This window comes from Arvicola amphibius, chromosome 10 (genome assembly GCF_903992535.2).
Source record: "Arvicola amphibius chromosome 10, mArvAmp1.2, whole genome shotgun sequence".
NCBI classification, from domain to species: Eukaryota; Metazoa; Chordata; class Mammalia; order Rodentia; family Cricetidae; genus Arvicola; species Arvicola amphibius.
The window spans coordinates 119,907,059-119,931,547 of record NC_052056.1 but is presented as its reverse complement, the minus strand read 5'-3'; the positions used below and the strand labels follow the sequence as shown (position 1 = coordinate 119,931,547).

General features: G+C 53.1%; 1 protein-coding gene across 1 annotated transcript; it reads left to right on the top strand.

Annotated features, from left to right (window-relative positions):
• Window positions 1-3,089: 3,089 nt before the first annotated feature.
• Oas3 (2'-5'-oligoadenylate synthetase 3) lies at window positions 3,090-22,206 on the top strand. Its single transcript, XM_038344700.1, has 16 exons — window positions 3,090-3,263; window positions 6,222-6,504; window positions 7,137-7,312; window positions 7,783-8,021; window positions 9,129-9,282; window positions 9,621-10,085; window positions 10,796-11,078; window positions 12,539-12,705; window positions 13,775-14,025; window positions 14,343-14,487; window positions 16,103-16,276; window positions 17,010-17,295; window positions 18,840-19,015; window positions 19,677-19,915; window positions 21,755-21,902; window positions 22,074-22,206. Exons 1-16 carry the CDS (start codon window positions 3,090-3,092, stop codon window positions 22,083-22,085), a joined length of 3,372 nt encoding a protein of 1,123 aa, XP_038200628.1. The 3' UTR covers window positions 22,086-22,206.
• Window positions 22,207-24,489: the final 2,283 nt, after the last annotated feature.

Below are 24,489 nucleotides of genomic sequence, written 5' to 3'. Positions count from 1 at the left end.
ACACATATGCATACAGACATTCAGACGCGTGCACGCGTGCGCGCCCCCCCCCCCCCCACACACACACATGCACACAGTGTTTATCATGCTCAGCAATGAGGAGACAAATGTAAGAAGGAGTCCACGGCCACATGCTGGGAGGAGGACACCATCTACCTGGGCTGGCTCACTTCTAATCACACGGTGACACCAGCAGCTAGTTTATCGGAAGCCTGAGCACAATGAGGGGACAGAAGGGTCCATGAAAAGCAACTCTCACCCCAGAGAGACCAGAGAGTTTGTCCCAAGCCAAACCAGAGCAACCACAGTCCGGGGCGCTGACCCCGGTTCTTGTAAAACGGTGTGTGACCTGGAAATGCTTACAGAACAAAGAAAGTCATAAACCAAATACAAAGTCATTTACCAAATACATGAGTGGGGAGTGCATGTGGGCTGGTCACAGCAAAGGGGAGAATTCGCCTCTTGGTCTCAGATGTTGTCTGAAGATATTCTTGCCATCTGGAACTGGAAGCTGGTGTTCTACTAAGACACATTCCAAGGGTTTGACATGATGGTTCGAAGGATGTAAACCACACACGGTGTGGCCAACGACTGACTTCAATGACTGACTGAAGAAAGCCCATGGTAATTCGGCTCTGGATCTGCAACATCCCAACTCTCCCTCCCAAAGTTCTAATTAGTTGTTCAGCCTTGCAGAGTCTTAACCCCCACGTCCTCGACGCCTGTGGCTTTCCTTCTCTTTCTTTCTCCCCCTCTTCATGACAAGATCCTGGGGGAGGGAGAAGCAGGGTAGCTTATTCTGCCTGCTCCTGAGTTGCTACCCCAGGAAGGGATGCCTTAGCCAAAGACAAAAGCACACAGAACCTCCAGCCAAATGCAGAGGTGGAAGAGCATGCAAGGTCCTGGGAGCAGCCTCTGCAGAGACCCAGAGGTGGATTAAAAACCAGAAGAATCATAGCAAAGGAGTCAGGGGGAGGTACAGAGACCCAGGGAGATGGCAAGGGGGCTGGTCCACTCCCTAGGGTTGCAGGGACAAAGTGTGTAAATATGCATGTGGCAGAGTGACAGTGGGGATTAAGGAGCAGAGTGGCTCTGGGTTAGAGACCCAAGGTCAAGACATCCAGTGTCCCAAGGGAGACTGCTCCGGCTTCTATCTGCTGGCTCCTGCCGTCCACTCCCTGCCTCCTCCCTCACACCACAGCGCCCTGTGTGCACGGCTCTGTCCAGTGTCTCCATCACAGGGGGAATCCAGGGCCTCAGGCCAGGACCCATCCTCACGACCGTCCTTTAGCACAGCCCCATCTCTTATGAGATTTCACCCTGAGGTCCTGAGAGTTAGACCTAGGTCTCTGTTCTCGGAGAAAGGCTGGGGACGTCCCAGCTCCTTGGTCCCTCTCTGGACCTGTGTAGGCCCTGGACCGGACTGATCCTCTAGGAATTACGGGTGCTAGTGGAGGTAGCCTGAGCTAGCAGCTCTAAAACAGGGAACAGATCCCTGGGTCCCAGGCCCAGGAGGTGCCCACAGCATTTGTTTCCCCCACATTATTCACCCCCTAACCGTTGTGCACACTCTGAACCCCCTAAGCTCCTCCCCAGCTAAAGTGGTCTCAGCAGACCAAGGAAGTCTGGTTTTTATCAATCCTGAAGGCCACAGCCTCTTGAGAGAACGGAATCAGGGTGTGTGGTGCCTGAAGCAAGCTTCAGGGACAGATATCAACACCATCAAACTATCTCCTAAACCATATGCTCTCCTGCGGTGCACAAATTGTGCCCCCCAAAACTGCATGCAGGTCTAGGGGTGACCATATTAGCTTGGTGAGACCCAGATTGGTTTAAAGTAAGCTCTCTTTCTCCCGCTATCTCTCTCTCTCTCTGCCTCTTTCTGCCTCTCTCTCTCTGCCTCTCTCTCTCTGCCTCTCTCTCTCTCTGCCTCTCTCTCTCTGCCTCTCTCTCTCTGCCTCTCTCTTTCTCTCTCTCTCTCTCTCTCTCTCTGCCTCTCTCTTTCTCTCTCTCTCTCTCTCTCTCTCTCTCTCTCTCTCTCGCTCTCTCTCTGTCTGTCTCATGTGTGTGTGTTGCTGTCTGTCTTTCTCATTCTCTCTCTCTCTGCCAGCTATGATCACCTTTTGCACACACCAGGTTTCCAGCATAGACAAAAGCCCAATATCAGACCTGTCTGCTCCATGCTTGTACAGTCTTGGCAGGCATGCACAAGCATGTGCACACGCGCGCACACACACACACACACACACACACACACACACACACACAGCAGAACCATGGATTCACTCGTCACTTGTCAGTCCCTACTTAACCTTGATTCTATCTTCAACCTCACAGTGGCTCATCCCACAACACGGTGCCAACCACAGCAGCGCCCACTTCTTACCTAGGCCTGTGTGAGGCCCAGGCTCACACTCCTCAACCCGTCACCTCCTCGTGGAGCGACCTTGTGCCTCAGCAGAATGGGGAGCAGAGTCAAGATGGAAGTCCTGGGTTTAAATCCTAACTCTGAGAGTCATGCTGTTTAACTGCATGCCGAGTAACTTATTCAACCTCTCTGTCCCTCGGCCACCCTGTCTCTACTATAGATGTCAGTGCGGTCACCTTCGCAGAGGACTGAGAGAGTTGATATTTATATTTAGACCATCACCGAGCGTTTAATGGTTATTCACAAATATAACCCCATCTTACAGATGGAAGAACTGAGGCCTGGAGAGTCTATCTCATAACCACAGGGCCTCACAGCAAAACAGAATAGATGAGAACTGGGGCATGGGTGGGGGGATCTTCTTCCTCAGGTCTGGTTCTAGGGTGCTTTGTGGCAGCTTATCCCGGGTCCGTGGGTAAGATCAAGGAAGCCTCCACTGACCCAGAGAGCCTGGTCTCTAGGGTTTCTGGGCTGCCCAGGGGTTCAGAAATCGCACTGAGGCAGAAGCATAGCCATAAACTGGTAATCTCAACAACGCCCTGAGCTGCTAGAAGAAGAGGAAATGGGGGAGGAGGAGGAAATGACAGCCCTGCCTATCATTTCAGGGCACGCCCCAAGAAGCAAAGGGAGAAACGAAACTCTCCTGGGGACACAGGTCAACATGGACCTGTACCAGTCGCCAGCCAGTGCTCTGGACAAACTGGTGGCCCACAACCTGCAACCATCCCCTGAGTTCATGGCAGCGGTGCGGAGTGCTCTGGGGTCCCTGGACACCGCCCTACGGAAGCAGGGAGCCCCAGGGTCACAGAGAGCAAGGGTGATAAGGATCGCCAAGGTGAGAGGTGGGACACCCCAAGAGGGTCACCTACTTGGTCTTCTGAGGGATGGCTCAGATGTTGCTTTAGCAAGCCACCATGTGGGGAAACTGAGGCATCAAGATGCCAAGTAACGCATCCAGGGTAAGAGCCCGCCAGCAGCACACAGGGTGGCCTGATTGCTCCCATGCTCTCTTAAAGGCTCCCTCATTTATTCCCATACTTATTCAGACCCTAGGCCTGACACTGCCCGAGCCTCACAGCTCTGAGACTGGGGGATCACACTCATAACCACTGTGGCCCAGTCTTTGGGAAACCTGGTTAAGCCTACACTGACTCCCTCAACCTTCATGGTTCCTGAGGGAGGGATTATTGCCAGCTTTATGAAAGGGGAAACTGAGGCTGAAAGTGGTAAAACTACTTCTCCAAGCCACATTATGTCACTTGAGTGTTGTGACACTCTGCACATATAACCTTTAAATGCTCAGAGAGTGGGGGAGACACACTGTGAGCTGCCTTAATCTGGGTAAACCTGGGGATGTGGGGGCATCATGGGGACCTTGGGGTGGGTAGTGAGTCTAGAGATTGTCCTGAGTAGATCACAGGTCACCTGCCAATTCCTGAGGCTGCGTCCTAGCTGGAGATGTGCAAGCAGCCCTGGGCCCTGGGAGATGCAGAGCTCGCCCCTTACTCTCAGGTGGAGAGAGGTGGGTGGGAGCAATGTGTCTCCCTCCCTCTAGGCCCCAAGCACTAACTGAGGCTCAAACCCGCACAGGTCACTCCAGGAACTGATGAATCTCCTGGGCTTCCCTACTGAGTCTAGGGAAGGGGTCATTTACGAAAGGGGAACTTATCTTCAAAGGCCAAACTGGGAAGTCTTCACCCAGCAGGAACAAGGCCTTCTGGAAGCTGCACAGGCCCACAGACCCACATACACACAGCCTCAGCAGCCTATCTACTCTAGCCCTCCCCAGGCCATGTGCCATTAGGGCAGAATCACACACAGCAGGTGTTAGGGAGGAGCTGGGTACTCAGGTGAGCATCCATCATGGGCATAAACAGCCAACAAGCCCAACTGTGGTGACCTGTTGCACACAAGCACAACGGAGCTCCTAAAGATGGCAGTTGTTTGGCTCTGAGGATTGTTTTTGTACAGTACAGGGTTATTAGGCATCTTGCAAGGCAGTAGCCGAAGGCTGTCTAAAATCTTGGCACCCACGGCTCTCTAGAAAACCCCCACAGGGCTTCAAGACTGACATCCACCTGTGGCTTCTGACAACTCTGTCTCTGAGAGAAGGTCAGCTCCAGTTCCAAGGCCCACACTGAGGTTCAGGGGCATCTGTCTCCCACTGAAAGGGCTCTTGGAATGCTATGGTTCCCAGCTTGGCCAAAAAGTCAAGATGAAAGGCACAGGGTTTGGGAGTCATGGATCTCGGGATCGATGTCAGAATGGACCCCATCTCAGGTGACCAGCAGCCCCAGAAGCGCCTGCAGTGCAAACTGCCTGGCTAGGGAGGTGGGCTACCACAGGCCACCGCAGGCCACCACAGGCCACCACAGGCCACCACAGGCCACCACCACCAGGCTAGAATTTTTCTTTTCAATCAGAAAAGAGAGAGGATGGGGTAGAGGTGGAAAGAACAGGGTTCGTGGGTCAAAGCCTCTTTAAACTCCCCATGGTGTGGGTTTGAAAACCAAAATTGAACCCAATACCCTATGGGAGGAAAAAGACCCTCTCCCTGCGTCACTGGGACAGCTGAGACCTCAGTCTCTGCTTTTGACTTGACGAAAGGGAGATGGAAGATCCCCTCCCCGTTTTCCCATTTTCTCCCTTGTGAGATGAGGATCCCAGCATCCTTAGGGAGGGTGAGATGCCCTCCACACAGCAGCGAGGGGCCTGGAGTCATCGTTGTGATGACGAGGGCCTCAGATGGGGTTGGGACCTGTACCTTAATCTGATTCTCGTCCTGTGGTCAGGCTCAAGCGCCTGTATCTGCCACCATACATGGCCACACCAGGGTGGCTGTGTGCTGGGAACAGATAACGTGTGGCAGATGTAGGGCACAGGGCACAGGGCATGGAAGTCTCCTTCCTGGGGAAGTCTGAGATCAAACCACCAGAAACACTAGGCCTGTCACAGCACACTTCTATACTTGAGCCACAGTGAGCGTGAACGTACCGGACCATACTTGGTTCAGTTTTGAAAGGACTGGGAATGGAACCTGGAGGGACAGCTCAGTGGTTAAAGCATTTGCCACACAAGCATGAGGGCTGGAGTTCAAATCCCTAGAGACCACATAATCCAGTCTCTGAAGGGGGAGACAGGATCCTCAGAGCAAGCAGGCCAGCAAGATTAGCCATATTGGCAAGGGCTGGGTTTGATCCAGGGACACTGTCTCGGTAAGTAAGGTGGAGGAGTGACCCGGGATGATTCCTGAGATCAACTTAGTGCATCCCCAGGCACACACATGTCCACATGCACGTGTGTGCCACACAGTGCAAATATGCACACATGTGAAAATAGAAAAGGGGACTGCAGAGACGGCTTGGGGGGTTCATAGCTCCGGCTGTGTTTTGCAGAGGACCTGGGTTCAGTTCCTACCACCCACCTGGCAGCTCCCAACTGAATGTAATTTCCATTCTAAAGGATCCAGTAGTCCTCTTCTTGGCTCTGTGAGCACTGGACACACATGCACTATACATACATATGTACAAGCAAAACACTCATACACATGAAATAAAAACCTTTTTAAAATAGGAAAGAAAAAGGTGAGGGCTGGTGCCCAGCACCAAATGATAGTCACAAGTTTACAGATTAAAGTCCCTTCTTCCAGAGCTGTGAGCAGGACCCGGGTTCTGCCTGGTGTCGGATGCAGAGAGCTGCCTCCTCAGCCCACATGGTCCACCCAGTCCTCCAGGATCCCCCGTGGGGAGTAGAACTGGAGCGTGAGACCCCCAGCTGTCTTTCCTCTTCACAGGGAGGAGCCTATGCCCGGGGCACAGCTCTCAGGGGTGGCTGTGATGCCAAACTTGTCATCTTCCTCAAGTGCTTCAGGAGCTTTGGGGACCAGAAGACCGGACGCACAGAGACCCTGGGTGCCATGCGGGCGTCACTGGAGTCCTGGGGACGCCACCTTGGGCCTGGACTGACCTTTCAGTTTTCTGAGCCAAAGGCGGCTGGCGTCTTGCAGTTCCGGCTGATGTCAGCAGATCAGGAAAACTGGATGGATGTTAGCCTGGTGCCTGCCTTTGATGTGCTGGGTGAGGGGTCCTCAGCTTGATTCAGAGTTGGAGGAGCCATCGTTAGGAGAAAGATAGGGTGTTGCATTCTGACCTTCCACCCACTTGCTGTGTGTCCTAGGAAGGCCCCTAGCCCTCTCTGAACCTCGGTTTCTTGCCTAAATGTATGCAGTTTAGACACCACAGGAGTCAGGAAGGCCTAGTCCTGCTGGTCTGTGGTCCTGAGCTCAGTGCTTGTTCCTCACGGGGCAGCTCTGACTTCCCTCAGCCCTGAAAACTAAGACTTATGTGAACAAGGGGCTGATGAAAATGTTCTCTTTATGAGAATTTTGAATTCTCAGACATATTCTAGCTAGGCTTTGACTTATTCCAAAATACGCCTCCATCTGCAGCTGAGAGCAAGGACAAGCTGCAGGCCACTGGTCGCCTGTTCTTCGCCGTGACCAGCTCCTGAGCACAACAGCCAGGCCCCCAGCATCTCTGACTTAGCCGGAAGCTCCTCTCTGTTCAGCCACCTGGAAACCCATTCTTCCTCTCAGGCCCCCACACCCCTGCATTCAACCTACTCTCTCCTCAAGCCAACTGCCCTCCCAGGGACAGGCTGAGCTCAGTGCCCCTTGTCCTTCCTAACCCGCCTCCCTCGCTGCCCCCAGGACAGCCCCGCTCTGGAGTCAAGCCCACCCCTGAGGTATACTCCTCCCTTCTCAGCAGTGGCTGCCAGGACGGGGAACACGCAGCCTGCTTCACAGAACTCCGAAGGGACTTTGTGAACACTCGTCCAATCAAGCTTAAGAACTTAATCCTGCTGGTCAAACACTGGTACCACCAGGTGAGGCCACTTGGCTGGGTCCAGCCTGCAGACTGGTTGGTTTATCTTCTTAGTGACCATTTTTATTGTCTTTTCAGGACGCACTTGCTATGTTCTTTGTCTATGGTTTTCTTTTGTGAGCTGACTTCTTGTTGGTTCACTTGTACTCTTTACATATTGTGGATGTTGATCCTTATTTATTTATAGTAATGTGAATGTGTTCTCCCAGTGTGTGGATTGTCTTTTTGTTGTCTTGAAGAGCCATTTGTCACTGGAAATAGTTGAATTTGAATGTCACCAGGCATGTTAATTTCTCTACTGGTTCCTGACACTCATTCTTTCCGTTGAAACCCCACAGGGGGATGAGAAAAATAAGAGGTGGGGGCTGGGTCCTGGGGTAAGTGGATGAATGCCCTAGGCTCAGGCTGTGGGGTGCTGTGAGCCCCAGTCCTGTCCCCCTCACGGAGCCAAGCCCTCCTTGCTCCTCACAGGTGCTGACGCAGGAGACCACGAGGGCCACGCTGCCCCCTAGTTATGCCCTGGAGCTGCTCACTATCTTTGCCTGGGAGCAAGGCTGCAGGAAGGACAACTTCAGCCTGGCCCAAGGGCTCCGGACCGTCCTGGCCTTGATTCAACAGAACAAGGACCTCTGTATTTACTGGACGGAAAACTACAGCTTCCAGGACCCTATGGTTGGGGAGTTCTTGCGAAGGCAGCTTAAGAAACCCAGGTATCTCCTCAGCTTCCCCTGCCCACTCTCCTGTCACAGGCACTAAGGAATGACTTAGTCCTGGGCAATTTGGGGAGGGAGAATTAGAAACAGAACCATACCCTGGGCTTATGTTGCTGTTCCTGTTGAACTGACATGTGACATACATACATTGATGACAATTCACACCTGTGAAGCCACCGCTCAGGACACAGAGTATGACCAGCATGCCCATAGCCTCTCCCAGGCAGCAGCACCCCACAGGTATCCCTGCTTTGATTTCATCATCAGAGTCTCTCCCGCTCTTAAGTCGTACGGAATGAAATCCGGTGGCTTGCATGCCCTCTTGGGTCTGGCTCCTCTTCCTTCACATTAAGTCTTTGTGATCCACCCACCCATACAGTTGCGGCTCACTCTTTCTTGGTTGATGTGAACTCTTCCTTTGTGCAAATTATCATGATATGAACTGCATTCTGCTCCTTGGGGACTTGGGGCTTATAAACAGTGTGTGCATCAGTGTATATGAACCAAATGAACGTACATACCTGGAGCCCATATTGCAAATATAAGGTGGGAACTGGAGTCCCTGGGGGCAGACCCTGTTTGCTACCCTGTACCTCTGCTGCGCAGCCGGGTGTCTGAGTTATCTTCTATGAGGAGACACCATGAGCTTATAAAGCAAAGCATTTAATTGGGGATCACAGTTCCAGAGGGTGGGAGCAGGCAGGCAGGCAAGGTGCTGGAGCAGAAACAGAGAGGAGATGGGGGGAACTAACTGGGAATGGGAAGGGGAGAGTCTTTTGAAATCTCAAAGTCCACCCACAGTCCAGTGACACCCCTCCTCCAACAAGGTCACACCTCCCAATCCTTCCCAAACAGCTCCACCAACTGGGAACCAAGTATTTAAATGTGTAAGTCTGTGGGGGACAGTTCTCATTCAAACCACCACACCTGGCTCCAGCAAAGACAGCGAAGTCACCCTTACGCAAATGAAAAACCCCCGGGCTGGAGGAAGGAGGTCTCTGCCCTGAACATGAAATTGAAAAGGACAAACCGCGGTATGCACCAGGTCTGCCCTGACTCTGACCCTTCTCACTGTTCAGAGCCTTATTCTCTCTAAAATTACAGACCCGTGATCCTGGATCCAGCTGACCCAACCTGGGACGTGGGCAACGGGACAGCCTGGCGCTGGGATGTGCTGGCCAAGGAGGCTGAGTCCTGCCTTAATCAGCGATGCTTCCTGCAGCCATCTGGAGCCCCTGAGCAGCCTTGGGAGGGGCCGGTGAGTGAGAGAACACCAGGGCCCCCAGGCTTGACGCTAATGTGCCAGGGGCTGTAGGGTGCAACAGTTGGGGCAATGGGAGTGTCACCCAGCTCAGATTTGGGGGAAGAGCACCTGGGGCTGTCTGTGGTGTCCCCCTCTCTCTGGGTATGTCCGTCCATGTAGAAGTTCTCACAGCTATCTCCCCATCTGGGCACCTGTCCTGCTCTACACCAAGACCCACATCTCCCCTCCCCACGCCTCAGTCACCTCAGCTGTTGTCAGAGGGACTGAGAGAAAGGCTGGCTGGTGAGACAAACCTCAGTTCTGGCTGATAAGGCTCAGTCACCCCCTTCCAGGGCCTGCCACGTGCTGGAATCTTGGGTTTGGGACACCCCATCCAACAAGACAACCCAGACCACAACGCTGTGCGTCCAAGGGTCAGCCTGCAGCCTTCGCACCCAGCTCCAGTACTGCTGACACCAGCCACCAAGGTCCCTGCTGTGCCAAACACAACAGCCTATAAAACAAGCAAGAACCTCAAAAAGCCAGCACCTCCAAGAACTATCCCTGAAACAGTGTTAAAAGTCTCCATCACCCAGAGCACACCATCGTTAAGTGTGTCTCCAACCAGCAGCACCTCCACCGCCGGGTCAGTGATGGGCTCAGATCTGTCACAGATCCCCAGCAAGGAGCTGGACTCCTTCATCCAGAACCACCTGAGACCAAGTCCCCAGTTCCAGCAGCAGGTGAGGCAGGCCATTGACACCATCCTGCGCTGCCTCCAAGAGAAGTGTGAGCACAAAGCCTCCAGGGTCAGCAAGGTGAGTCCTAAGGAGCAGGTGCTATTGGGATGCCCCCAGGGAACCACGGTGGGCAGGGAGGCAACAGAGCTGAGGTGCCCAGGGAAGCTGGATGTCCTTGGAGGTGTGGTTTGATGGCTGGGTGTAAACAGAAAGTCGTTCTTGCGCTTAAAGTGGAGCTGCACCCTAATCCAAGCTGGAAATACTGCAAATCAAAACTACATTTATAACTTTAGGTATTTCCCATATGTCCTATGTCATGGCTAGCCTGGCTTGCCCTCCCTGTGTTCCCATGCTTGCAGAATCCAATACTGGGCACATTAATCTAGCATGGTGGCTATGCTGCTGGGCCATCCAAAGCCAAGCCAGCTGAGCTGAGGACCATTGTAGGTTTAAGTAACTGTTTTTGCTTTGGTTTTATTTTCTCTTTATTTATTCTTTATTAAATTTTATTTTATGTTTGGATTTTTTTTCATATATTTTCAGTGAGGGATTTTCTACATTGTGTTGGTCTATGGGCATGACAGCAGACCTGGAGGCAGGCCCCACTAATACAACTCAATTCTTGAAACTCCTCAGGGTTGGGCCCCAGGTCTGGGCTGAGGTCCAGATCCAACATCAGCGAAAGCCACATCCTAGGCCACTGCAGGGGATGCTGGCACAACTCCCAGGTTCCTGGACAGTTAGGGTTCCTGGAGAGTCCAAGGTCTGATCTGCACTTCCTTCCACAGGGCGGCTCTTTCGGCCGCGGCACGGACCTCAGGGGTGGCTGCGATGTGGAGCTTGTCATCTTTTACAAAGTCCTCAGGGACTTCAAGGGCCAAAGGTCCCAACAAGCAGAGATCCTGTGTGACATTCGGACCCAGCTGCAGTCCTGGTGGCAGGAACCAGTGCATGGACTGAGCCTCCAGTTCACTGAACAGAATAGACCCAGCTCTCTGCAGCTCCAGCTGGTGTCCACGGACCTCAACAGCTGGGTGGACATCAGTGTGGTACCTGCTTTCGATGCTGTGGGTAAGAGAGTGGTGGGACCCCAGCAAACCAGGGGTACCTGCTGTACTCCTTGGGATTCACCAAGCACTGAAAATCTCTCTGGGAAATCTTAAAGCAAACCTTCCCCTGAACCAGTCACCCAAGCAGCTGTTTGAATATTGTCTCCCTGTTTCTCTCGTCTCTGCCCTCAGACCGTCTGTCCCGTCTCTGCTGTTCTCTTGATTTATCCACTCATTTTATGTTAAACTGTATCTTCATATGCAACCCAGGCTGGTTTCAAATATGCCATCCTCCTGCCTCAGCTTCCCAAGTCTTCTGGGATCATAGGTGTGTAAGTGTAGGTACAGTTTCAAATTGTTGTTTCTTTTTAATTTTTATTTTATGTGTATGGTAGCATTTGCCTGTGTGCTACATGCTCGCAGTACCTTTAGGAGCCACAAGAGAGTGTCAGGTGCCCCAGGACTGGAGTTACAGAAGGTTGTGAGCCACCAGGAATCAAACCCAAGTCCTCTGCAAGAACAAGTGTTTTTAGCTACTGTGCCATCTCTCCAGTCCCGTTTCAAGTCATGAAAGTGCTAAATCACCCATCCTTGCGACACCCTGCTCTATCATGGGGAACCACTTCATCATCTGTGATTTGTTACTGAGAGCCTCACAGGTAGATGGGTCATTCCTCTCATCCACTGAGCCATCTCCCCAGCCTCACAAACACCTTTTACAGATGAGAAAGCCGAGATCCAAAGAAGTAATACTCGCAGTCTGGATTCAAACCCAGGGCTGTCTCACTCCAGAACCCATTGCAGAGTTGGGGGGCGTAGTGAAAACTAGGAACCAGGTGGCATATACCTACAATCCCAGCACGTGGAAGCCTACGGCAGGAGGATTGCTGCAAGTTCCAGGTCAGCCTGGGTTATGTGTAGTGAGGAGCTGCGGGCAGGCCTGCTTTTCATCCCACCCGGCTCCCAGCCACCAGCTACCTTGTGCCCTGAAATAACAACACACAAACTGTATTCATTTAAACACTGCCTGGCCCATTAGTTCCAGCCTCCCATCAGCTAATTCTCACATCTCTTGCTTTAACCCATATCTAATAATCTATGTAACACCACGAGTGGTGTCTTACCGGGAAAGATTCAGCATATCTGACCTGGTGGCTGGCTTCATGGTGACTGGCTCAGAGAGGAGAGGCATGGCGATTGTCTGAACCATCTACCTCACTTCCTTCTTCCACCCACCTAAAGGCTGACCTATTAAATGGGCCAAGGCAGTTTCTTTATTAACGAATGAAATCAACACAAACAGAAAACTCTCCCACATCAGTTATGTCTTGCATCGATGCTAGGACAGATTACTTGTTCTAACGTTATTTGATTTTTAGCTCATGGCTGGCAGTGGTGTTGAGCCATTGATACGGAGCTTGATTACACCAATAACCATGCATGGGTGGGCTGATGGCTCACTCACGTTCTCTGCTTCTGTAGGGCAGCTGAGTTCTGGCCACAAACAAGTATACTCCTCCCTCCTCAGCAGTGGCTGCCAGGCCGGGGAGCACGCAGCCTGCTTCTCAGAGCTCCGGAGGAACTTTGTGAACAATCGCCCCGTCAAGCTTAAGAACCTGATGCTACTGGTCAAACACTGGTACCGCCAGGTGAGCACCCTACCCCTCCCGGGAAGCCGACACTATCACGGTCGTCACCGCCAAGTGCCTACGATGGTCCCCATCTCCGCCTCTTTTCGAGTTGTGCTGCACCCTATCAGCTTCTAGAACCTCCTCTTCTGAAGACCATCTCTCATTCATGCCACTGACAAGAACAAAAACGAGCTCTCCCCTCAGAGGGGATAAAAGTATAACCTGGACTGGAATACGAGCAACCAGGTTTAGTCACCAAATTCCAGGTTCCATGGGGACAGCTTCACAACATTTTATGGGAACAGAATAAAGAAAGCCTAAGGCAGGTGTGGTGACACACACCTTTAATGCCAGCACCCGGGAGGCAGAGGTAGGCGGATCTCTGTGAGTAATACCACACAGAGAGACCCTGTCTCAAAAATACTACAAAAAGAAAATAAAAGGCATAAATCAAACAGTTCTGAAATACAGCGGTGGGTAACAGCAGACAGGGTTAGCTCTGCTATAGCCTCCTATGCTATTGATAACAGTTTTAGCCTTTGGACTGGTGGAAGCTAGCTGTTAAATCAACACATCCCGAAAGGCTCTATGGAGCAGTCATAAGGATGCCAAGTCAGACCCAGAGCTGGGCAAGGGTGCTGGAGATAAACCCTGGTTCTGGACCTGCAGCGTAGCAACCTCCTCGGAGTCGCGGATGTTCCGGTCAGTGCAGCAGCCCTGTAGGTGGACCTCAGTCCACAACCACTGTGTGTTCAACACGCACCTGCCAGAGCCCATGTTTGCAGCCTGTGGGTGATGAGATACTATGATGGACAGATTGCAGCCCCCGTTCCCATACAGCTCCTCACACTCCTTGAGGGAGGTCTCACCCAAATCTGAGCTCCCCAACTCACGGTCTGACCTGGGACAAGTCACAAACCCCCTCCAGATCTCAGTTTCCCCAATCTGTAAAACAAAAAGCATCATCCAGGGAGGCTCTGCAACCCGGTTCTTCTGAGGTTCTGTTTTACACACCCCCTGCCTCTTCCTAAGTCCCAAGAACCAGCCTCCAGGTGGCCACACTGACTGATCTCTGCTTGGGAGACAGGTTGCCACTCGAGATAAAGGAGGAGAGGCAGCAGGTGCTGCCCTGCCCCCAGCCTATGCCTTGGAGCTCCTGACAATCTTTGCCTGGGATCAAGGCTGTAGGAAATCGGGGTTCAGCATGGCTGAAGGCCTGAGGACCGTCCTGAGGCTGGTCCAACAATATCGGTCACTCTGTGTCTACTGGACAGTCAACTACAGCATAGAGGACTCGGCCGTCAGAGCGCATCTTCTCAGCCAGCTTCAGAAAGCCAGGTGCATACTCCCCAATGCCCGCCTCAATGCCATCTTCCACCTCCCTCCTGGAGTCCGGGTACCCGGGAGGAGCCACTATGGATCACCCATCCCACCCTCCCCACTTGCCTCTGCATTCTGATGAGAAAGCGGGTACATTGGATGCCCCAGAGGACTCCAGAGCCCTTTGATTGGCACAGTTAAATGCCATTAGTTAAGGGGCCTGAGGACTCTCTGACTGAGGCAGTTGGCTTGGGCTCCATCTAATGTTCCTTTCGGCCCCTCCCAGCTGCTCGTCGCTACCTGTCCCTCCCCAACTCCATCTGCTTTGTCCCCAGGCCTCTAATCCTGGACCCTGCGGACCCCACCTGGAACGTGGGCCAGGGCAGCTGGGAACTGTTAGCTCGGGAGGCAGCAGCTCTGGAGTCACAAGTTTGCCTTCACAGCAGGGATGGGACTCCTCTGCCACCCTGGGATGTGATGGTAAGAGATGGTGCCCTGGGGCCACTGGGAGGACCTAGTCTACAAGGTCGAAAACCTGAGTTCAGCTCCCGGAACCCATGTGGAGGAGGAAAGAGGGAACTGACCCCACCAAGTTGTCCTCTGACCTTCGTGTGTGCGCGCGCGCGCGCGCGCGCGCACACACACACACACATACACACACACACACACACACACACACCTGGTGCGAGCATCGTATGCCACATAATAAATGTTATGTTTTTAGTTTTTTAAGGAGACAGGACACCGGGGTGGTGGGCTCACTGGGGTGGTGAGCACTGTAGGCTCCCCTCCAGGTCTCTTGATGCCAGGATGCACCTCCCCAGTCTCTAGGAATGCTGACGGTGACAGCTGCCCTTCCTCTGGAGAGCTCACCTCAGCCTGTGCTCTGGTAACACTCAGACACAGTGAACTGCCTTTATATGGGGTTCAGTCCCCAGCCCCGAGCTCCCTGAGGCCCAAGCCTGTGCCTGGCTGAAGCCCGGCTTCTCATCCCATCTGCCCTCTGCTGCCTCCCTGTGCTAGTGGCTTTCTGTGCTGGGATAAACACCATGGCCGACAGCGTCCTCAGGAGGGGACAGCACTTGGCTGACACTCGCACACACTTCACCATTCACCACTGAGGGAAGACGAGGCAGGAACCTGGAGGCAGGAGCTGAAGTAGAGGCCTCGGAGCAGTGCTGCCCGCTGGCTTGTTCTTCGTGGTTTCTCAGACCAACCAGGACTGCCTGTGCAGGGGTGGCACCACCTACAGCAGGCTGGGCCCTCCCACGTCTGTCATTTAGGAAAATGCCCACAGGCTTGCCTATGGGCCAGTGCGAGGGTGGCATTTTGTCAGCTGAGGTTCCCGCTCCCAGATGACTGTGGCTCTTGTCAAGTTGACGAGACTGAACTGAGCAGCATCCTCCCCGTGTCCCATCTCTACATAAGGCCCTAGTTAAATATTCAGGCTTTGCACTTGGAGAAGAAAACCCAAGACATAAGCCACCTGCAGCTATCGTCTTAATCCATTTCTGTGGCTGTAGAAAAGACCTGAAGCCAGGCAACTCCATAGGGAAGGTGGATCAAGGTGACAGCGCTGGCACGATGGCCGGTATCGCCACTGGGGTAGCGTGTGCCGAAGGAACGCATCATGCTCTGAGACAAGATGTCACAGGGCTATGTATGGCCAGGCTGGCTCTTGCCACATCTCCCCGTCAGAATTCACTCAGGATTCCCTGAGCACTATCTTAACTCCACCCTGAGGCACATTCTGCAAGGCTCCACCTTAAAGGGACCCCATTCCAACTGAGGACCCAGCATGCAATGCACGAATCTTTGAAAAATAAATCAAACTTAGGCCACAACCAATACAATCTTACTCCATTGTCTTAACACACAAGATCCACTGAGATGTGGAGGGGAAACTGAGGCTCCCTGTCAGTGGTAGAAACAGATCTGGAGCGCAGGCCCCGCTGTGCTACTTCGGGACACACCAGTCAGAGGGGAAGGACCATGGGTGCGGGAGACGTGGGAGACATGGGAGCAGCATCGTTCTTGGATGCTGACGCCCAACACGTGAGTATCCCTTCAGCCAGCCATGCCCATTTCTCTACAGCCAGCCCTTCTTCACCAGACCCCAGCTGGGGACCTGGACAAGTTCATCAGCGAATTCCTCCAGCCCAACCGCCATTTCCTGGATCAAGTAAAGAAAGCCGTAGACACCATATGCTCCTTCCTGAAGGAAAACTGCTTCCGGAATTCTCCCATCAAGGTGCTCAAGGTGGTTAAGGTGAGGCCTGGCAAGCTGCAGGTGAGGGGACTCCTGTGGGCTGGACCCCTCTCCAGCCACCTCGTGGGCTCTAGTGATGTCCATGTCCACAGCAAAGGAACAAGGTGGCTGATTCAGCTGGAGAGCAGTCTGCTTACAGACACAGCGTGCTCCAGAGACATCCGCAGGGTACCAGGGCTGGCTGTTCTCTCTGGTTCTTGGATCTGCCTTTATCTTTCTTTTAAAACACAAGAAATTTATCAACAACCCTAATGACAGTCAGTCATCTGATTTCCATACAAATCTACAAAACTGGCTTGACTGTGTATGTCTTCCTATGTGGCAGCCCTTGGGAGTGCTAAGCCTCCAGAAAGGGGGATTCTCTTTTCTTGGAGGGCACGTTGCTGGCAGAGAATTTAACTGGCATACAGGAATCCCTGGGTTCCATCCCCAGCACTGCGTGAACTTGGCATCATGGAGACTGCTTGTGATACCCAAACTCCAGAGTAGAGAGAAGACCACCTCTCGGGTTCCCTGGTCAGTCAGCACAGCTAGATTGGCGAGCTCCAGGCTCAATGAGACCTTGTCGCAAAATAATAACGATAATAATAATAGAGATTGGTGGAGACACCAGTGTCGACCTCTGACCTCCGCATGCGCGCACACACACACACACACACACACACACACACACACACACTGTGGGACATCAAAGGGCACTCAGGGCGCAAGCCACCTTCCATGTCCTCCCCAGGGCGGTTCTTCTGCCAAAGGCACAGCTCTACAAGGGCGCTCAGATGCCGACCTTGTGGTGTTCCTCAGCTGCTTCCGCCAGTTCTCTGAGCAAGGCAGCCACCGGACAGAGGTCATCTCGGAGATCCGGGCGCAGCTGGAGGCATGCCAGCAGAAGCAAAAGTTCGATGTCAAGTTTGAGATCTCCAACAGGAAGAATCCCCGAGTGCTCAGCTTCTCGCTGACATCCCAGACTCTGCTGGACCAGAGCGTGGACTTCGACGTGCTGCCAGCCTTCGACGCCCTCGGTGAGGTTCCCGGACACAGCAGAGTGGTTCCAGGCACGGTCCTATCCACGTCACAGGCATGGGAGATGTGGCAAGGGTTCCCACAAAGATGCTGGGAGAGGAGGGGCTGAGGACCTGGCCTGGCGGTAAAGAGCGCCACTGTTCTTGCAGAGGACCTGTCTTGGCTACCGTTCTGTTGCTATGACGAGACACCATGACCAAGGCAGCTCTTATTTTTTAAAAAAGCATTTAATTAGGGGCTTGCTTACAGTTTCAGAGAATTAGTCCATTGTCATCCTAGAGGGGATGGCAGCAGACAATACTGGAGAAGTAGCTGAGAGTTTACATTCTGATTTCTAGGCATGGGGGAGCTGGGAACTGGAGTGGGTGTCTGAAACCTCAAAGCCTCCTCCAACAAGGCCACACCTTTGATCCTTCCCTAACAGTCCCACCACCTGGTGACCAAGCATTTTAATATATAAGCCTGTGAGGGATGTTCTCATTCAGCCCACCATGGGACCCAAGTTCAGCTTCCAGTGAAGGAAAAAAAAAGAAGGAAGGAAAGAAGGAAGGAAGGAAGGAAGGAAGGAAGGAAGGAAGGAAGGAAGGAAGGAAGGAAGGACATGGCTGCTCCTAGGTATGGGGAGGAGAAAGTTTATTGTAGATAAAAGGGAGAACACAGTCAGAGACAGGGACATCTGGGAGAGACCCGAGTGGACTTGACCAGGCTGAACTGGGCCATGTGGGGAGAATGGGAAGGGTAGAGACAGGGAGAGGGGAGTCAGGTGCAGCAGCCAGGATGTCAAAGGTACACAAAGGTTGGGTAAACAAAATGTCTGGGTTACACAGGGAGGAGCTCCCCGGGGGAGGGGGGGAGACAGCCCCAGTTCCCTGGGCTGGAGAGTTCAGGGTAGAGGGTGGGGTGTGCCAGCCATACCCCGCAACACGCAGCAACACGCAACACGTAGGAACTGGGGGTTCTTGAGAACCTGGAGGGCAAGTCCACTTTGATATGTTAAGTAGGCACCTCAGTCTTCTGCCCCAGGGTTTGAATCTTAACCTGGAGCACCCAAATACTGGGTGAGACAGGCAGGCATCTAGATGCTATGTGGGCTCTGGTTCTACTTGCATGAACTGGTCTGGTCTGCTTCTGTTTAGGTCCTCAGAGCCAGCCATGGTCCCCTCCCCCCTGCCTCCTGCTGCCCTGGCGCCTGAGGAAGGCTTTTTGTCTCATGACCACTGGAGCCCCCTCCCTGAGAGGGCTGAGAGGGCATCAGAGGGGGTTAGAGATGACACACCCTAGGCTGACTCTCAGTCAAGACTTTCTCTATGGTGGGCAAGCAGGTGGCTGGAAAAAAAATCTGGGCAAAGAACTCCACTCTCATGAGGGCTTTAAGATGGACCGTGCCACGCTTATGCCCTCACTAAAGCACCTGGTGACCTCCCAGTGGGTCTCAGGTCACCCTTAGACAAGGGGTACTACGGGCCTCTCAGACCAGCTTTGTAAGCTGGCTCACCCAAGCTCCCTAGATGACAGAGTGACTCTAACCTTTGCCCATGTACAGGCCAGCTGAGGTCCGGCTCTAGGCCTGATCCCCAGGTCTACAAGGACCTAATCCAAAGCTACAGCAATGCAGGCGAGTTCTCTACCTGCTTCACGGAGCTACAACGTGACTTCATTAGCACCCGTCCCACCAAACTCAAGAGCTTGATCTGGCTGGTGAAGCACTGGTACCAACAGGTTAGGCACAGGGGCCATGCGTCACCTGAATTCCCACACACACACTCACAGCGATGCTGGGTCCCAGAAACTGTGTCCCGAGTACTTTGCTTGGAGGAGACAGTGGGAGCGGAGCAGAGGAGGGGTAGAAGGAGGGGTGTCTGTTTAGCCATAAGCAAGTGTGTGAGGTCAGTCACATCCCACCCAGAGGACCTTGGTTTGCAGGTCCATAAAGCAGGATCGAGCCAGGTCTGGTGCAGGCTCCTCATCTCAGCTACGTAGGAGGCTGAGGTAGAAAGACAGAAAGGTCAGGGCTAGCCTGGGCTACGGAGTGAGCACAAGGATAATCTGGCCAACTCAGTAAGAACCTGTCTCAAAATGATAAGTAACTGGCGTGCTGGGATGCAGTTCATGGAGAGGGGCTGTTAAGAGCCTTTCCTGGAATACGTGAGGCCCGAGCCCCACCCCCAACACACACACACATACCCCCAAGAGTGGAGCTAACACATTGTGTCTCTGTGCCAAGGGTGATGGCTGGCCAGTCTCCTGACACACAGTGGTGCTCGGTTAAGCTTTAGGGGTGCACCTGTCAATCCCTGGAGCCCCTCTGAACACCAGGTGAGGCATTAGCTGTTGTGTTGCCAACATGGACTGGCACATCTGCTTTCTCTTGCTTCCCCAGTGCAACAAGATGGTCCAGGGGAAGGGCTCCTTGCCACCCCAGCATGGGCTGGAGCTCCTGACCGTGTACGCCTGGGAGCAGGGCAGCCAGAATCCCCAGTTCAACATGGCGGAGGGCTTCCGCACCGTGCTGGAGCTGGTTGGCCAGTACCGCCAACTGTGCATCTACTGGACCGTCAACTACAATGCCAAGGACAAGGCCATCGGTGACTTCCTGAAGCTGCAACTTCAGAAGCCCAGGTTTGGTCACCCCCAGAGTCTTCTACCTCAAACCTACAATATCCACTTCCTGCCTCCCTATTGGCAGAAGATGGAAGGGCAAGGCCCGCTCTCAGGATCTGGGCAACTCCCCAGAGTGGTACTTTTAGTGCCTGAGGAGAGAGTCAGTCAGTTTCACGGCCACCTGTAAATGTGGTTGTCAGACGAAATAGATGCAAGACTCCAAGTTCAACTCAAGTGCAGACAAATCAGATCACATGCTAGTCTAAGTGGCCCTCATGCAAGATTTGGGCCATACATGTGCTTTTTATGTTTAATGTGAGAGCTGGGACATGGCTTAGCTGACGGAGGGTTTGCCCAGCTTCCATCCTTATCACTGCATGAACTGGGCTTGGTGGTTCACAGCTGTGAAACTTACACTTGTGAGGAGGAGGGGGAGGACTGGGAGTCCAGAGTCATCCTTGGCTACAAAACCAGTTCAAGGCCAGCCTGGGCTATGTGAGACCTGTAAAAAAAGAAAGAAAGAGAGAGAGAGAGAGAGAGAGAGAGAGAGAGAGAGAGAGAGAGAGAGAGAGAGGAGGGGGTGGAGAGAGAGCAAGAAAGCAAGAAAGAATAAAAGAAAGAAAGAAAGGAAAAAGTGTCCAGATGCTGTGACACACATCTGTAATCACAACAAGAGGCTGAGGTAGAGGGCGTGAAGAGATGGCTCAGCGGTTCAGAGCACTGGCTGCTCTTGCAGAGACCTAGGTTCCATTCCCGGCACCCACGCGGTTGCTCGTGACTACCTATTCCAGTTCCTGGGGGTCTGACGCCCTCTTCTGGCTTCCATGCATCAGACATGTTTGTGTACAGACACACATGCAGGCAAAGCACTGGTACACATAAGAGAATGAAATGAAACCAGGAGGCTGGGGGTAGAGGGCTTCAAGCTCAAAGCCCGCCTGGGCTGCATCATGAGAATCCCGCCTCAAACTTCAAGCGCATTCGTGATTCCTCAGAAACTAAGATGCAGTTGGGCATCTGTATTCACACTCTTTACACCCGGCAGCTTCTCATCAGCAGCCTTCCGGTTACACACGCACGTGTCATTCTTCACCGGCACGCCCACCTCTGAAATGGGGACAGAGATAAGCAGGATTGTCCCTGAAAGCCACGTTACACTGACCGTTTGCGGGCAGTGGCAGTGTATCCTGAGAAAGGGTCTGGTGTATGATAAATATTAGCTGATAATGTCTGCCGTGGATGCTGGGAGGGGCAGTGGCAGAATCAGGGCTGTAATCGATTAGCAATGCCTGCTTCAAGAAGGAAGGGCAGCACTGTGAGTGGTTAGTAATGAACACAGCCTGAAGAAGTGGTACTCGTGCGACTGCTTTTCCCTCCTTCCTTCTTTCCTTCCTTCCCTTTTAAGGATTTTATGCGTGTCGTGTTTTGTCTGCTTATATGTATGTGCACTGTGTGTGCAGTGCCCATGGAGAAATTGGAGTTACAGATGGTTGTGAGCCACCATGTGGTCGCTGGGAACTGAACTCAGGTCCTCTGGAAGAGCAGCCACTTAACCACTGAGCGATCTCACCAGTCCCCTCACCCCCAGCCCTTTAGAATACACTGTGTAGACCAGGTTGCTCCAAACTCACAATCCCCCTGCCTCTGCCTCCAGGGTGCTGGGATTACAGACATTGCTGCCACACCCCACTCCATATGCCTCTTCTCTTCTATCCCTGCCCTAGAGTGGGCAATTGGGGCACTGAGGAGCCCTGAGGTCCTGGCTCCGGCCCCTGTAGTGTTAGGGAGTGGAGAACAGCTCAGCCGGTGTCGCAGGTGGGTGCCGTGGGGATGAGACTGACCTTGGTACAATTGCAGACCCATCATCCTGGATCCAGCTGACCCCACAGGCAACCTGGGCCACAATGCCCGCTGGGACCTGCTTGCTCAGGAGGCTGCAGTCTGCACATCTGCCCTGTGCTGCATGGACAAGGACGGCACCCCTATCAAGCCGTGGCTGGTGAAGGTGAGAGGCATGTGAGGTAGACAAGAGCATCCTTTGGGGGAGGACATGGGCATGAGCATACATGATCCTCTCTGAGGGACGGGACCCACCCATGGCCCCTGAGGACCTGTACGTATGTGGTTTCAGCTCTGCAGAAATGCTAAGGTAACCAGCATGTCTTCCTTCCCACAGGCTTCTGTATGAAGTCCAGAAAGATCAGTGGTCACATCTTCTGAGAGAAAATGACACCGGCCCTCATATGGGAGACTTGGAGTATTGGACCAGATGTGTGTGTGTGTGTGTGTGTGTGTATGTGTGTGTGTGTGCATTTATATATGTCCTTGTCTATCTGCATGTGTATCTACATTTTTTCTCTGTCTGTATCTATCTGTGTGTGTATATGCGTCTGCATGTGTGTGTGTCTATGTGTCTTAGTGTGTGTCTGTGTGTGACTTCATGTGTGTGTATATGTATGTATGTTTGTGTGTATATGTGCACATGTATATATATGCATGTATGTGTGTGTATGTATGATGTGTCTGTGTGTGACCCCTCACACCATCTCCCATCTGATTGCCTGCTCACCCACCACCCTCTCATTCCTCCCCCATTTACCCACCTAGTGGATCTTCATTGACCTCTACTTTGATCACCCCAGTGTCCCTGACTCCCATGTTAGGCACGCGAGGATCCAGACATCTCAGGCTCTGCCAGTCAGCTCCCACTGTGCCCTGCCCCACCCCCACAGCCACATCCAGCAGCAGCCCAGCCCTGCCAAGAAGCCACGCTCCTCTCTGGTATCCCTCCACCTGCAGAGACCCCCCCCTCCAGCTGTGGTCCAGATATGGTCCCCATGTAATGTGACCGTGGCCATCGTGGGGCAGAGGTAGTGATGCTGGCTACAGAATACCCGGGTCAACAGCCACGATAATGACATAAGCAAAACAAGTGATACCTGGGCCTTAGGGACACAGAGGGAGCAGGAAGGACCCCAAGCCTCCGCTGTGGTCCACCCACTCCCTCAGGAGGTAGCGCCTGGGGGGGAGGGTAAGTGAGAAGCGCAGGGGTACAGCTTTCCTGTCTCATCACCGATGAAAGCTGAGGCTTTTTGATAATGCAGTGCTTGGGGGTCACCCACACCCTGCAACCCCCAACTCATGCCGTTAGTAACCCCAATAAACCCATTAGCTCACCACTTAGACTTGGCATCTTTTCCTTGCTCAGTCTTTGTACCCTGTCTGGGTTGAACAGACATTTGTTCACGTCTCCCCAGGAAAGGTCAGGCCACTCTGCCTCCTGCCGTCTGATGTTCCAAATGCAGTAGAAACAGGGTCCTGATGGGGACAGGAAGGGGTGGGTTTGCAAGCCCTTGACCCAGAAACCGATTTTCCAGAATCTTCACCTTCGCCCCACTATGGGTGGACTGTGGATGGACGGTGTTTGTCCCTTGTCCTCTGATTCCCACCAGGGCCGGTGTGATGCCAGGCTGTCTCCAGGACAAATGTCTACTGGGAAAATGCTTCCAATCCCCTAACCGAGTCTAAGTGACAGCTAGGAACCAGAGGGTGGAGGGTAGGGAGACATATCTTATGAATGTCCCAGCCCTGCACACAGGAAGCAAGTGGCAAATACCAGGAGCAGTGTGGCCACAGCAGGGTCCTCCAGAGGGACCACCTGAGGGGTGGACATGGTAGTGATCCTTCCACAGGAGAAGAACGAGAAACAGACGAAGGTGGCTGCATTTGCCCATCCCCCACCAGGAGTGTCTCAGACAGCCTGGCTCTCCCTGGACCACGGTTGGGACAGAACAACAGGGATGCAGGAGGACAGCGCCTCCCTAGTATTTTCAGCCTTGCAGCCCATACCTGCCTCCTCAGCTTAGCCCACAGTGGCCAGCCTGGGTGAGGGGTGAGGGGTGTCTCCTGCGCTCTAGGCAACCCCAGGGGGTTTGGTCCCAACTTCACCTCACCTAGCCAACTCACGGAGGATGCCAACCGGACCCCAAATTATGTCTCTTGATGGCTGCTGGTCACAACATCCTCGGAGCTCTAGACTGGTGGTTCTCAACCTTCTTAATGCTTTGACCCTTTAATACAGTTCCGGGTACTCGTCTGTGGGCATACCAGCATGTGGGTGGACATGTTCCAAAGACCACTGAAAATACGTGTGGCCTGGTAATCTTAGGCGACCCCTGTGAGAGGGTTGTTCGACCTAGAGGGGTCGAGACCCACCACTTGCAAACCACTGGTCTAGACAAATGTGACCAGGAGAGACCTATGTTTCCATGGAATCTAGCAACAGATGGGGCAACGGCCTAGTATCCCAGGCCCCCTTCCCACCACACAGACTTTGAACCCTTTTGCCAAAATGGCCAATCCAGAACTGGGTTGGCTGGAGGCTGGAGTGAGTGAGGAGTGAGGTCATGGCTATTTAGGCGCGGAGAGGCCTTGCTGATCTAAGCCCTTCCATCTCCAACAACAGACACCATGGTGGTGGCAGTGAATCCTCTGAGCTCTGTTCAGGTCATGGCCCTGGGGAGAAGTTCCAGGGGGGTCATAGCTAGGACTGGGTGAGGTTTTGCACATATACAACCCTAGCACTCAGGAGG

What these genes read in the sequence shown, in the direction of transcription:
- Oas3 (XM_038344700.1), top strand. Translation starts at nt 3,090, where the DNA reads ATGGACCTGTACCAGTCGCCAGCCAGTGCTCTGGACAAACTGGTGGCC. An exon ending in AAGCCTCCAGGGTCAGCAAG is followed by an intron (nt 10,086 to 10,795) that starts GTGAGTCCTAAG and finishes TTCCTTCCACAG; the next exon opens with GGCGGCTCTTTCGGCCGCGG. An exon ending in AGCCAGCTTCAGAAAGCCAG is followed by an intron (nt 14,026 to 14,342) that starts GTGCATACTCCC and finishes CTTTGTCCCCAG; the next exon opens with GCCTCTAATCCTGGACCCTG.